Source organism: Sceloporus undulatus, chromosome 5 (genome assembly GCF_019175285.1).
Source record: "Sceloporus undulatus isolate JIND9_A2432 ecotype Alabama chromosome 5, SceUnd_v1.1, whole genome shotgun sequence".
NCBI lineage: Eukaryota > Metazoa > Chordata > Lepidosauria > Squamata > Phrynosomatidae > Sceloporus > Sceloporus undulatus.
This window is the reverse complement of record NC_056526.1, coordinates 45,157,780-45,170,947: the sequence shown is the minus strand read 5'-3', so window position 1 is coordinate 45,170,947 and position 13,168 is coordinate 45,157,780. Positions and strand designations below refer to the sequence as shown.

Sequence of the window (13,168 nt, the reverse complement as noted above, 5' to 3'; positions counted from 1 at the left end):
TATGTCATTACAGACATTCTTGTTGAAAGTATCCAAGATCTGAATTATATAAATGGCCCAATACTTTACATGGCTACTGCTCTAGCACCACATTGAGAAGCCTGTGGCTGCAGTTGAATGGGTTATAGCTGGACTGCCTGAACTCACGCGTCAAAAAAAGTCTATCCCTTCTCTTAATGCAGATTTGCCCCAGCTTTTCTAACTCCTATGAAATAAAAGCTAACAACATAGGATACTAGGCTGAACCCCTTGTTTCAGCCCACAGGAATCATTGTATCAGTACAGAAACAAGCACCAACAACACTATATATAATAACATGCCAGTACAGAATACTGTGTTCCATTTACACACTACATTTCAAAGAAAATACTGACAAATTAAAAGGGCAGTTAACAAATCACAAAAACAATTCATGTGAGGAAGAGCTGAAGAACTCATGTTTAGGGTTTTTTAACAAATCATTACACTGAAAGTCTGGACAGATTTTCTGTCATTTATTTTCTGCTTACGTCATCCAGCTTTCGAAAGCGCTCTCTCATAGGTGTTTCTAAGTCTTGTTGTAGTTGTGCTTTCAATAATTCAAGCTTTTGTGGAGTTACTACCTACATATCAATGGAAAAAATACACAGTAACTGAACAGCAGTTGCAACAAATATGCATTTGAAAACAGGTGACACCCTGCGTATCCTGCTATCACTAAATAAAAACTTCATTACCACCATTACATTACACACATTCTTAGTAACAAAGGAGACAGAGTCCTTCTTTGAACCACTGATCAGACACAAGGTTTTCTTTACTGAGTAAATTAACTGGAGCAAAAGGAAGTTACTGAGTAAGGGAAGGAGCAAACGGGCACAAAAGAGCAGCCCAAGTCTGTTCAGGCCAGAAGTGGGTCGGAACCCCGCTATCCACATGGCCTGCTCCCAAGGCAGGCTGAGCACCCGGGGCTGATCAGCACCATCAGGAGTGGGTTTATCCTGGCTCTTTTTTTGCTCTAGTTCAAAGGACCAGAGAGTGGCTTCTAGACATTTTGGAAGCATGTGTCAACTAAACGGCATGCTTCCAAAGCAGCTAGAAGCTGCTTCATTCGGTCTGTGTGTTTCACCCCTAAGATTACAATCCTAAAGACACTTTCATGGGAGTAAGTCTTGCTAAATCAAGTGGTGCTCACTTTTGAACAAATGGATTGTACTAAACAATTCCCACCACAAACTTTCTGCTTGAAGAAAAATCAATAATGAGAATCAGCATGTTGAAGTAGAAGCAGGATACTCAGATTCAAAATCCGTGTTCAGACACACTGAGTAACTTTGGGCCAGTCATCCAACTCTATCTCACAGGAGATTATAGAATAAAATCATAGTGAGAGGGAAGAGAGAACAATACAACTGCTGTGACCTTCTGGGGAGAAGGACACGATAAATAACTACAATATCCTCAAATGTAAAGGTGGGGTAATAAACTTTGGCGCCTTACAGACGGGCCTAAGCGGTGCCGTCGTTGCGCCAGGAATACGCGCGAGGGGCGGCGCTTCCGGACGCGCCTTGCCCCTCGCGCGTATTCCGTACGGCAAGATGGCGGCGCCCTATACAGACGGGCATGGCCATCTTGACGTAATGGACGCGCAGCGTCCGGACGTCTAAACCCGGAAGAGCCATCGTGAGTGCGCGCTTTGGCACTTGCGGCGGCTCTTCCGGGTTGCTGGAAGGAGTGCGATTTCTGCACTCCTTTTTTGCAGCGCGGACAAATCGCGTGGTTTGGCTGCTGCGGCTCCTCTGCGCTGCAACTGGCAGCGGCCCAAGACCGCCCCTTTTGGGCGGTCTGTAACGGGCCTTTGTTAAAATGAAGAAAATATTTACAAAGAATTTGATACTATTCCTCTTTAATGTTCAAAAAAGGTGACTGCATGCAATAATTTAAATTGGCATTAAGACCAACAAGAACTAGAAATATTTCTCAAAGCTTTTGCATAGCCTATTACAACTACTATCTACTTGAGCAGAGAAAGGGATTCAACCATTAGTGTTAGAACCCCTGAAGCACTTTTCTAGGAAGCATATAATTCTTATCTGATTTAATCTCTCTCCACATTTATTGAGAAATTTATATAAACTGGAGAAAATTAGCTCATGGACCAACAGTTCCTTGTAGCCTATATTAACAAAGACCCATGAAACTAGTTCCATGGGACTAAGCTTTGCTTTAAAATAGCAATCTATGCTTAATGATAAATAGTAAATCTTGACTAAGCCCATTTGAAACAGGTTTGTAGCATACTGTGGGAATTCTATGCCCAAGAAGAAAAAGTGACAAATTTGTAGATTTTTGTGGGGTTTTCAGGCTATGTGGCCATGTTCTAGAAGAGTTTCTTCCTGATGTTTTGCCAGGATCTGTGGCTGGCATCTTCAGATTTCTCTAAAGATGCCAGTCACAGATGCTGGCGAAATGTCAGGAAGAAACTCTTCTAGAACATGGCCACATAGCCTGAAAACCGCACAAAAAACAATGGATGCCGGCCCTGAAAGCCTTCGACTTGACAAATTTGTATTGGCCTAAACCCACACTCCTGCATGAGCCTAAGCAGTTTGTTAGATAGTAAGAAGATGTTAATAACAAGTACAGGCACAATAGAACATGACAAAATGGGGGATAAAGTGGAATTATATACATTGCATGACACACTAATGCAAAAGAATTACAGGATGAAGGGATTTTTACATGACACACTAATTCAGAAATCTGATATTCCCAAAAGAATTACCTGCATCTTTAATTCCTCTACTTCTCTAGTTTTACCCAATAGTTCCTCTCGGAGTTCAGCAAGTAGAAACTGAAATTTTTCATGAACAGTTTGTTTTTCGTGCAACAGTTGTTTGAGTTCATTTTGTGATTTTGTATATTCATCCAGTAACCTGCCAAAAAACAAACAAAAAACCCCACCCAAATTTTGTTTTGTTTTCTACTACAACGCATCTATCTACATCTATCTATCTATCTATATAGCACCATGTACACATGTACTTTGCAAAGTATGAGAAAGGGTGGGTTCCCAGGGGCAAGGACATGTCATCAATAGATAAACATAGTGAAGATAACAGAAGAAAGAGAAACAAAATGGAGAAAGTATGGCAATTGAGATATTATTGAAATACTAACCATGGTAATATTCAGTTCCAGGTTTACTGTTCTCTTCCTGCTAATAAGTAGGGTGGGCCCTTGGTATCCACTTGGATTTGGTTCCAGGTCATGCCGTGGATACCAAAATTTGTGGATGCTCAAGACTCATTATTTGCAATGGGCTAGTAAAATGGTGTCACTTATATACAATGGCAAAATCAAGCTTTACTACTTGGATTTTTTTAAAACATGTTTTCAAACTGTAGATGGTTGAATTTGTGGATATAGAAGGCTGACTGTATCTTCAAAGTGAAAAAACAAGAAAAATAATATTCAAATACATTAATCCAATTTATAATGCCAGCTAGATCAGGCCACTGAAATCAACTGCTGAATGATGTTAGTACTTAATCTGTAGTTCATTCAATGGGTCCACTCTAATTGGGACATAAATCTGGCTGTTTTCACCAAACAAAAGTGATAGGAAATCATTGCCCAAAAGCTTACAGTAGCACAGTGAACCAAACACCACTTCTCATAATACTGAGAATTACTGCAACCAATTTACTTACATAGCTATCATGCTTTCAGTATTGAAGGTGTTTCATTACTGAAAGTTAACAACAGCACAGGCAAATCTTTCTTGGTTTTACTCCAAGTGAAAAAGAAAGAAAGAAAGAAAGAAAGAAAGAAAGAAAGAAAGAAAGAACCATACTATACCTTGTATGTTCCGCTTTCAGTGTTTGGTAATTAGTTTTATGATGTTCACATCGTATCCTTTCATCAATTAACAATTTTTGTACTTCTGTCTGTGAGCCAGCAACATCAGCATTTCCACCCACTGGAGAAAGGACATTCGGCAAGGTATCCATTCTGACTGAATGATAATGAGATGACAATCAGGAAAAAATGCTGTCAGCACAAGCCTACCACCGTCATAGAGACTGCTTTCTCTCCTGTGGGCATCCCTAGAGGCCAAATTACCTGTACAAACAGAAAAGCACCCAATTAGTAGCTCATATATTCCTTGTTTAAAAAAAGATTCTTCTTTCTATCTGTGCTGAAGTACTTCATAATTTCTTTGTCAAAGCTTATAACTTTGCTACAATTATATTTTTAGTTGGTTGTCATTCTCAAAACCATCTCATTAAATAAAATACATAAACTTGTGAGCACTGAATATAACTCCCTATTACCTGAACTTTCCTTCTGTACCACGCCTTTGGTACACAGAGCTGTTCCTCTATGACAATGTTTATTTTGAAGCTCTGTGTGAAAGCCAGTCAAACTGTCCCACATCTGGATGAAAATGCATCCAATTTAATGATAGGTGCAACAGCCATGTTCCTTACCATTCCTACCTCTGAAACTAACCTATCAACAGAAGCAGCAGAGAGCTACAGCTTACTATATTGTAAAAAAAAATCTTTCCCTTCATCCTGAAATGCTTAAACTTGCCTAGAGCAACAAAAAGAATCACTTTAAAAGGCAATAAGGCCTCAAATCTTCTCAAAATAGAAACTTTCCTTGCATGCCGTGTTTTAAAGCAAACTGTCTTCCATTTTGTGAGGGCTTTTATCTTGAAAAGCAGAAGGTACATCTATTCAGTAATCATTTTTTAAAATTCAGGCATTTTGTTCAACAAATAAACAACACCGCCACCTACTGCTCTCAGCATGCCCACTTAAATTAGGGGCCTAAGTGTTGTCAGAAACCTGACAGTTCAGCAAAAAAATCCAGAAGGTATGCAGCTAAAACGTTAAGAATATTTAAAATATTTGACTGCAACAAAATGTGGGAAAATTCCTAAAATACATATTGGATCCTCATAAATCATTTTCTTTAATGTGATTACTGTTTTTTAAATTGCTTTTATAACTACTTTTTTATTAGTTAGATGAAAAACATTTTTCTAGACCTTTCCAGAACCATTCCTCCATGGTTGTTTCATAGAAATTCTAGTACTAGAATGATAGTTTGCATGCCCCTGGTGCCAATTTTCTCATGCAAATATCCTTTACAGTAGATATTTTCTGGGTAGTCATTGCTTCGTGTTATTATTACTATTATTATTATTATTATTATTATTATTATTATTATTAACCTTTATTTATAAAGCGCTCCACCTAATTGGAAGTAAGGGCGATTCCCCTAATCCAGTTGTTAGTCCCAACCAGAGTAGCACCATTTAATGAACAAATGGGAATACTTACACAAACTTCACTGATTCAATAAATTTTCTTTGGTTGGGACTAACAACTGTATTAGGCCATCTTCTTTCTTATTGCACCATATTCTTTGTTATTACACCCCCCCAACATAAACAGCTTTAGTTCAATTTCTTTGCAGAGTGAAACACCATACATTCTAACACACTTCAGAGATATTCATTAAGATAATACGTTGATGTCAATTTTAAGTATAATTTTCAACTTAATATTTCACTTTACACACATAGTGTACTGTAAATTAATGTTCAAAAAGAGAAAAAACGTAGATTTTGAAAATAAAGATTATTAGACAGTACTTTATTTGAAAACCTATCTATAAATATAGATACATATTCCCATAAGGTATTGTCTAATAATCTGTTTTTTTAAATATCGGTGGAAATAACATCAGTGGCAGAGAAGAAATCATTTTGGATTCACTTTACAACAGAGTTCTAGGACATACATCATTCTCCATAATGGCATTAATCCCTGCAATTTGCTTTACAACAATCAAACTGACAATCAACCAAACAGTTCAATCCTGACCAGAGGACAATTTTCCTTAAGAAATATACAAAGATTAAATATAGTAAAACTATTTGTACCTGCATGCCACCATAAGAATGTTCATTCCTATAAATGTAAGTAACTGCAAAGTCGACCAGCAAACATGCTACATCGGAATAACAGCTTACAAAAAACTTTTCCTGGCTCCTCCAAGTCTAACACATTGAATATAAACGTTCATATACTCCTTCAACAAAAAGTGAAGGTTTGTCAGTGAAAGCCTATGCCTCAATAAATCAGTGGTGTGGGGGTTTGTTTTGTTTTTTGAAGAAGCAGAATAGAAAATTTCTCCCCAAATTTAGCTTGCTTTTGCCGAAGTAATGCCTTCAAGCTTCACCCACTCAGTTCCATTTCAAGTTGAGAAAAATCTGATTTCAGTACAACTAGTTGAACATTCTGTTTCAATGGAAGATTGATTGCAATACAACAGGCTCCTAGACAACTGTGGATAAGCGTGTGGGTCTAAGATGTAGAAAATTTTCCAGAGAAAAATATAGCATGAGAAACACGGTATTTGGGGAAATTTTGCATTTTGGAAAGTTCTCCACCTCATATCTTTGAAATAAATCTGAAGTAGCATGAATTTTATACAGTATATAGCAGCTAAGAAGTAAGCCATATTTTACTATGTTGGCTTTATTCCCAGATGAGCACATATATGATTGCAGTTTAGAATTAAAAATATTCTAGCATGCTGTAGTGTAGTACAAGGGAATTTATTTAATTGTAGTACAAGGGAATTTATTTAATTTATATCCTGCCTTAATCCCAGCATGGGACTCAAAGCGGTGTAGGTACAACCGTTTAAAAGCACAACTAAAAAACTCTTAGTGCAAAAAATAAAGCACAATTAAAACAGCTTCTATTTTAAAAACATTTAAAATGTTATAAAATAGAAACACAATACCTCCCATTAAGATCTCCTTCTGTTGCAACATACTAAAACTAAAAAAACCCAAATACTTCTCTAATTAGGGGACCAATCAACATCTCAGGGAAAGGAGTTCCACAATTTGGGAGGAACCACCAAGAAAACCCTCATCTGTGTCCTCATCAACCATGACTGTAATGGTGATGGGTAGGAGAGAAAGCTCTCCCCCACAGATCTTAAAGCTAAGGTAGGCTCATACAGGGAAATACTGGCCCCACACAGGCAGACCCAAATAAAGCTGCTTTGGGTCACATTGGAGGTAAGCTGTTTAAATGATGCATGCATCCTAAGAAAAAGCGTGGCTTTGGCGCGGCTTCCTGATTCTTAGGACACATGCATCATTTAAACAGCTTACCTCCAATGTGACCCAAAGCAGCTTTATTTTGGCCTGTCTGTATGGGCCCACTGTCTTGCAGACAGTCTAAACCCAAACCCTCTGGAGCAGCAGTTCCCAAACTTTGCTCTGAGGAGCCCTTAGTGCTCTGCGTGCATTCCCCAGTGCTCTGTGGCCACTCCAAGAAAATGAAAGACATAAAAATTGAATGAAAATAAAGAACAAGAAACAAAAAGTAACACTACTCCTAAATACCATTAATTTGTAAGACATAGGGTAGGCCTCTTAGGAGCTCAACCACAGAGATTGCTTCTAAAAAGGGCTCTGTGAGTCAATAAGGTTGGGAATCCCTGTTCTAGGGCTTTAAAGTCATAACCAGCACTTTGAAATAAGCCCAGAAATGGAACAGGAGCTAGTGGAGCTGTTTCAACAAGGGACTTATATGCTCCCTATAACCTGCTTCAGAGAGCCATTGGGTTCCCCAATCCAACCTGCAGAGGTTTGTGAGTCACACTATTCCTTCCTCAAAGTGTCACCTGCTCAGAAGGGAGGTGAAGCAGGACCCTTTAGCCAAGCTTGTGGTTCACCCTTTCCCTATGTAGAAAGGGGAATGGAGTGCAATCAATGGAGATCAGAACTCAGGCATCTCCTGAAGTACCTTGGTCACCCTGTAAAATGAAGGCAAAGGTTAGAAAGTGAAGCTGGATCACAGCAAAGGTAGCATTTTCCACTAGTGCTTTGGACAATATGAGGAGTATGATTGGACCCCCTTAGCATCTAGCTCATGGGGAAAGGTCAAAGAATGGATTCAACTGAAGTGGGTTGGGAAGAAGATTCCTATCTGACACTTCCAAATTGGCTGCCCACCAGTGGTTTGTGTTGGCTAGGTCTGGGAGGGCTGGGTGCAAACGCACAGCAATGAAATTCACCAGGTGGCTTTTGCTCAGTGGCAACCTTCCAGTTGAACCTACCTCATAAAGCTGTTGTGTGGATAAAAATGGAGAGGAGAGTCATGTATGCCACCTTGAGGTCCTTGGGAGGGAAAGGTGAAATATGTGATTAGTTTTTAAAATTGTGTAGAATTAGCATTAAGGACAAGAGACTGACTTTATGCTTACTGCTCATTGTACAGCTTTTGTTTGTCACAAAAGTGTCAGCATACAGATTATGCCCCTTAGAAAAGTCACCTGACATTTGTCAACACTCCAAGGGTGTGTCTGCACTGCAGAAATATAGCAGTCTGACACCACTTTAACTGCCATGACTGGCCACATAATATCTAAAACCACACTCATACAATAACTGTACATTCATGTTTCTTAGTCATGTTCCACAATGGAAAAACGGACAAGAAAAAAGGGAGGGCATGATGAAACAAAACCTTTAAAAAGTCACTAATATATATATATATAGATATATACATATATCTTAATGCTTCTTCACTATATATATATGTCTTAATGCTTCACATATATGTATATATATTAGTGAAGAAGCATTAAGATATATGTATATATCTATATATATTAGTACTTTTTATCTATATATATAATACTTTTTACTAATATATATATATTTGAATGCTTCCTCACTTATATATATATATATACATATATATACACACCTGTACAGTATATGCTTTTTCAATTATATATATATCTCAATACTTCTTCACTAATACACACACATATATATATGCTAATTCAATTATATATGTATATGTATATGTATATATATATGTGTGTGTGTGTGTGTGTGTATCTTAATGCTTCTTCGCCATGCTCCAAATGGAGGCTATTTTAGAATTCCTCCCGGGCATAAGGCTGAAATGGAGGACAGGTCCTGGAAAATGAGGGCGCCTGTGCGAGTGTCATGGGGCTTTCCATCACCCTCTGAGGCTGAAAGAGTGTCACCCGTGGGTTTCCGTGGCCAAACCAGGATTCGAACCCAGCTCTCCTCTTCCAGAGCCAGCCAACCCGCGGCACCCGCTGACTCACAAAGGAGCATCTACGCAAAGCCAGGGGGAGGGCTGAGCTCCTCCAGGCAGGGAAGCCTCCAGCCCCGACACGAGTCACGGGGTCCGCGTGAGAATCAATTAACCCGTAACTCTCAATCCCTCACCGATCCATGGTTACCTGGGCTGTTTAAAAATGGCGCCTCAGCCCGCTCGCCCCGCCCTTTCGCCGTCGCTCGCCTCCGCCTGACCCCTCTCGGGACCCGTAGAGTCCTCTCTACCTTGCCATGATCTCCCTGAGGCACAGTCCCACCTCGGCTCAAGGTTTTCGGCGGCCCCAGAGCATCACGGGAACGCGGAAGAGAAGAGGCGCGAGCAGGGCCCAGGGTGGCGCGAGGCGCTGGGAGGGGGCGGGGCTTGCGCTGCCGTTGCTGTTCCTCCTAGGGCTGAGCCAATAGCGGGCGAGGGGGCGGGGCTTCTCTGGTTCAATCTCTTTACCTCAGAAAGGAGTTCAAAGACTTTGTACAGTTCTGTGAAGGAGGCTGTTCAATGTCAGATGTATAAACAAGCCTATAAACAAGCATAAAAAGTGTACAGTATAAACAAGCCTCCCTTTTATCCCTAGTTCTCAAAGCTGAAACACCCCGAAATTGTACACGGGAGGGGGGGGTTGACGTTGCGTCCTCACTGCATAAATAATCCGTTTTCAGCCCGTTTTAACTGCCATGGCTCAATGCTATGAGATTCTGGGAATTGTAGTTTGTTAAGGCACCAGAGCTTTAATGGTCATAGCTCAAGGCTATGGGATTCTGGGAACTGTAGTTTGATGAGGAACCAGAGTTTTAACTGCCATGGGTCAAGGCTATGGAATTCTGGGAATGGTTTGTTAAGACATCAGAGCTTTAATGGCCATGGGTCAAAGCTATGGGATTCTGGGAATGGTAGTTTGTTAAGGCACCAAAACTTTAACAGCCATAGCTCAAGCCTATGGAATTCTGGGAGCTTTGCCCTCCTGCCTCAACAAACTACCATTCTCAGAGTTCCATAGCCTTGACCCATTGCGGTTAAAGCAGGCTCAAAATGGATTATTTATGCAGTGTGGATGCCACCTGAGAGAGTGACACCTTTCCTTTTCTGAAGTACACAAACTTTGTTCCAGCCACAAAATTAATAACTATTGTGTCTCACATTACCTTCAGCTTCAGGCCATGTGTATAAGGCCTTGGGATGAACAGTTTCTGAATTCTTATGAATGAATTAATGAATAAATACATAAATAGATGAGAAGGAATAGTATCAAAACTGAAGCGAACTGCTAGTCTCCACTGTTGGGTAGAACTGTTGTTTGCCTGCCTCTTCCTCCTCCTCTTCCTGGTTGGCTTTACCATACATAGGAAATATTTTTTGTTGTTGTGTTCCTTCAAGTTTGCTTAAGGCAAACCGATCTTGGCAAGTTTCTTCATCAGAGGGGGTTTGCCATGCCATCCTCTGAGGCTGAGAGTGTGTGACTCACTCAAGGTCACCTTGTGGGTTTCCATAGCCAAGCCACCATTTGAACCCTGGTCTGCAGAGGCCTAATCCAATGTAGTCAATACTTGGGTCTCATCCAGGGCAACCAGATGTCCTAACCACAGAGGACAAGACACTGCAAAATGTCAGACATTCAAGTGGGAAAAAAGTGGGACAAGATCAAATAAAATCTGAAAACACTAATATAAATGTAAATTAATGCTTCTTGGTCATGCTCAAAATGGAGAACATTTTGAAATTCCTCCTGGGCAGAAGGTTGGAATGTTGACATGTCCTGGATAAGGAGAGTGTCTGGTCACCCCCATCACCAGGACCCCTCGCTATGCATATACAAATATTCCGAAATCCAATAAAAACCTAAATCCAAAACACTTTCAGATAAGGGAGGCTCAACCTTTACATAATTACAATATTGCAGCCTTGCAGCTGCCAGGAAGGACATGAAAAGATAAAATAAGATTCCTATGTCAATTTTCCTAGGAGGAAATTACCCTGAATCCACTGTATCTATTTCTAAATAAACATACATAGGCCCAGATTGCTCATAAAATGACTATTAGATTTGCTATTACTGTTAACTCATTTATTAATATTCTACGGACAAATTAACTAGAATATATGAATGAGAATGATTGCCATGCTCATCACCCCGTGTGTGTGTGTGTAGAGGGATAGTCTGTATATATTTATACTGTACATATGCATATGTGTGTATGTATATGTATCTATGTATGTGTGTATATATGTGTGTGTGTATGTGTGTGTGTGTGTGTGAATGAGTCAAGAGTCTATCAAGAGGAGTCTCTCTCTCTCTGTATGTGTATGTGTGTGTGTGTGTGTATATATATATATATATATATGGAGAAGGTATATATGTCTCATACAACGCTTTATTGAATTGTGTAAATAAGCCACTTGGGTAATGCAATGGAATCTTCATATAGTTCTTGAATGTTTGGGGAAGAGCCAGCGAGGAAAGGATGTTCCTAAAAACATTGGCTAATGGCCCAAAGAAAAAGACTTTTTCGTCTAACACGAGGAGGTGATTCTTAACGCTTATTATTATTATTATTATTATTATTATTATTATTATTATTTTATATAGCGCTGTAGATTTGCACAGTGCTGTACATAAAAACAATAAATATAAAAGAGTAAACCTGCCTATGGCGTACAATCTAAGAAATAATTTAAGGGAGGAATGGTTGCAAAATTTTACTGGAACAACATCTGCTGGCAGAATACTTTAATACATTTTTGATCACAGGGTGTGCTGGAATTTAATGTGGGGTGATCCTGAAGTAAAAAATGGTGTGCAAATGATGTGCCTAAACTTTAAGCGAAAGGTGATGTTTTCCAGTTTCTGCAAGTACTGAAAACCAATAACTAAAGAGTTTTTGAACAAAAGATGTTGATCCCTTCTTAGGACTTTCCTAAATTCTCTATTGCCAGAAAAAACCAAATGGATTGGGAAAATGCCAGTGTTTAACATAATTTTTGTTTGTTTTTATATCTCAAAAACACTGAATAACATACCATTCTCTAGTTTTAGTAACACTAGTTTGTAGTTTGCGCTAATACCTGTAGAGGGTAGTGTAACTCCAAATACAGCACCAGTCACTCCATATGGTAATGCTTTTTCCAAACATGATAGTGTGAGCAAAATGGATGCCTCCACTGTAATGACAGTAGAAAGCACTATTTACAGAGTGTGGTACATGATGGAGAAAAGGATCTTTCAGAAGCATCAGTGAAGATTTGAAAATCTGGCATTATCCAGAGGTCATTTCAAAAATTCAACTCGACTCTGCAAGCTTGAAGTGAATCTAGTACTAATATAATAAACTTGGAGTGTATTACTGTAGCAAACTACACAAATCTAACAATACCTTTATGGGGACAACAACAACAACAAATTTTATTACAGCCATTTGGCCAGCACAATTACAAAATTCCAATTTAAAATATGGAGACAACCAAAATGCACAGATACATGCTGTGAGCTATTAGAGCTCCACTAGCATCTTCATCAGGCAAAGGTGTTAAAAATCAGGGCTGTGGCAACTGTACGCCATGGCCCTGATCCTGCCTTTCCAGGACACAAAAAGGAGCCGAAAAAAGCAGCTCCTTTTTGCACCCTGGAAAGGGTGCAATAGACGCTGTACTGCAGCTATATGGCACTCCTTTGGTGCTGCGTCGTTGAGACGCAGCACCAGAGGAGCACCATGATGCCGCGTACCATGTGGAGTGACATGCAGTATCACGGCACCCTGGAGGGCAGAGTCAGGGTGTGTATCATGTGGATGTGGCACCCTGACTCCACTCCCAGGTCAGCCTTTCAGACCGGTCTGTACAGGGCCAAAGGCGGCTAAATGTCTCACAAAACTACAGTTCCCAGAAATCTTTAGCATTGACCCAGGGCAGTTCAAGTAGTCTCAAACTGGATTATTTCTGCAGTGTGTTTTGGACCTGAGTTACTGTAGGGTATTTTAAGTTTCTTAAGGCTTCAGTCTTTGCT

At 39.7% G+C, this 13,168-nt stretch overlaps 1 protein-coding gene across 5 annotated transcripts in view; it reads right to left on the bottom strand.

Annotated features, from left to right (window-relative positions):
• CEP83 (centrosomal protein 83) overlaps positions 1–9,537 on the bottom strand; it is a 28,860-nt gene extending 19,323 nt beyond the window's left edge. The window contains exons 1-6 of one of the 5 annotated variants that reach the window (XM_042470024.1): positions 9,402–9,537; positions 8,138–8,198; positions 7,703–7,834; positions 3,842–4,105; positions 2,766–2,916; positions 511–603 (exon numbers count right to left, since the gene is read on the bottom strand). In XM_042470024.1, coding sequence (XP_042325958.1) covers positions 511–603; positions 2,766–2,916; positions 3,842–3,993 — 396 coding nt within the window. In that variant the 5' untranslated portion in view covers positions 3,994–4,105; positions 7,703–7,834; positions 8,138–8,198; positions 9,402–9,537. Of the gene's footprint in view, positions 1–510; positions 604–2,765; positions 2,917–3,841; positions 4,106–7,702; positions 7,835–8,137; positions 8,199–9,301 lie in introns of all 5 variants that reach the window. The other 4 variants (XM_042470027.1, XM_042470025.1, XM_042470026.1 and 1 more) reach the window with 4 other exon arrangements.
• Between the last annotated feature and the right edge of the window lie 3,631 nt (positions 9,538–13,168).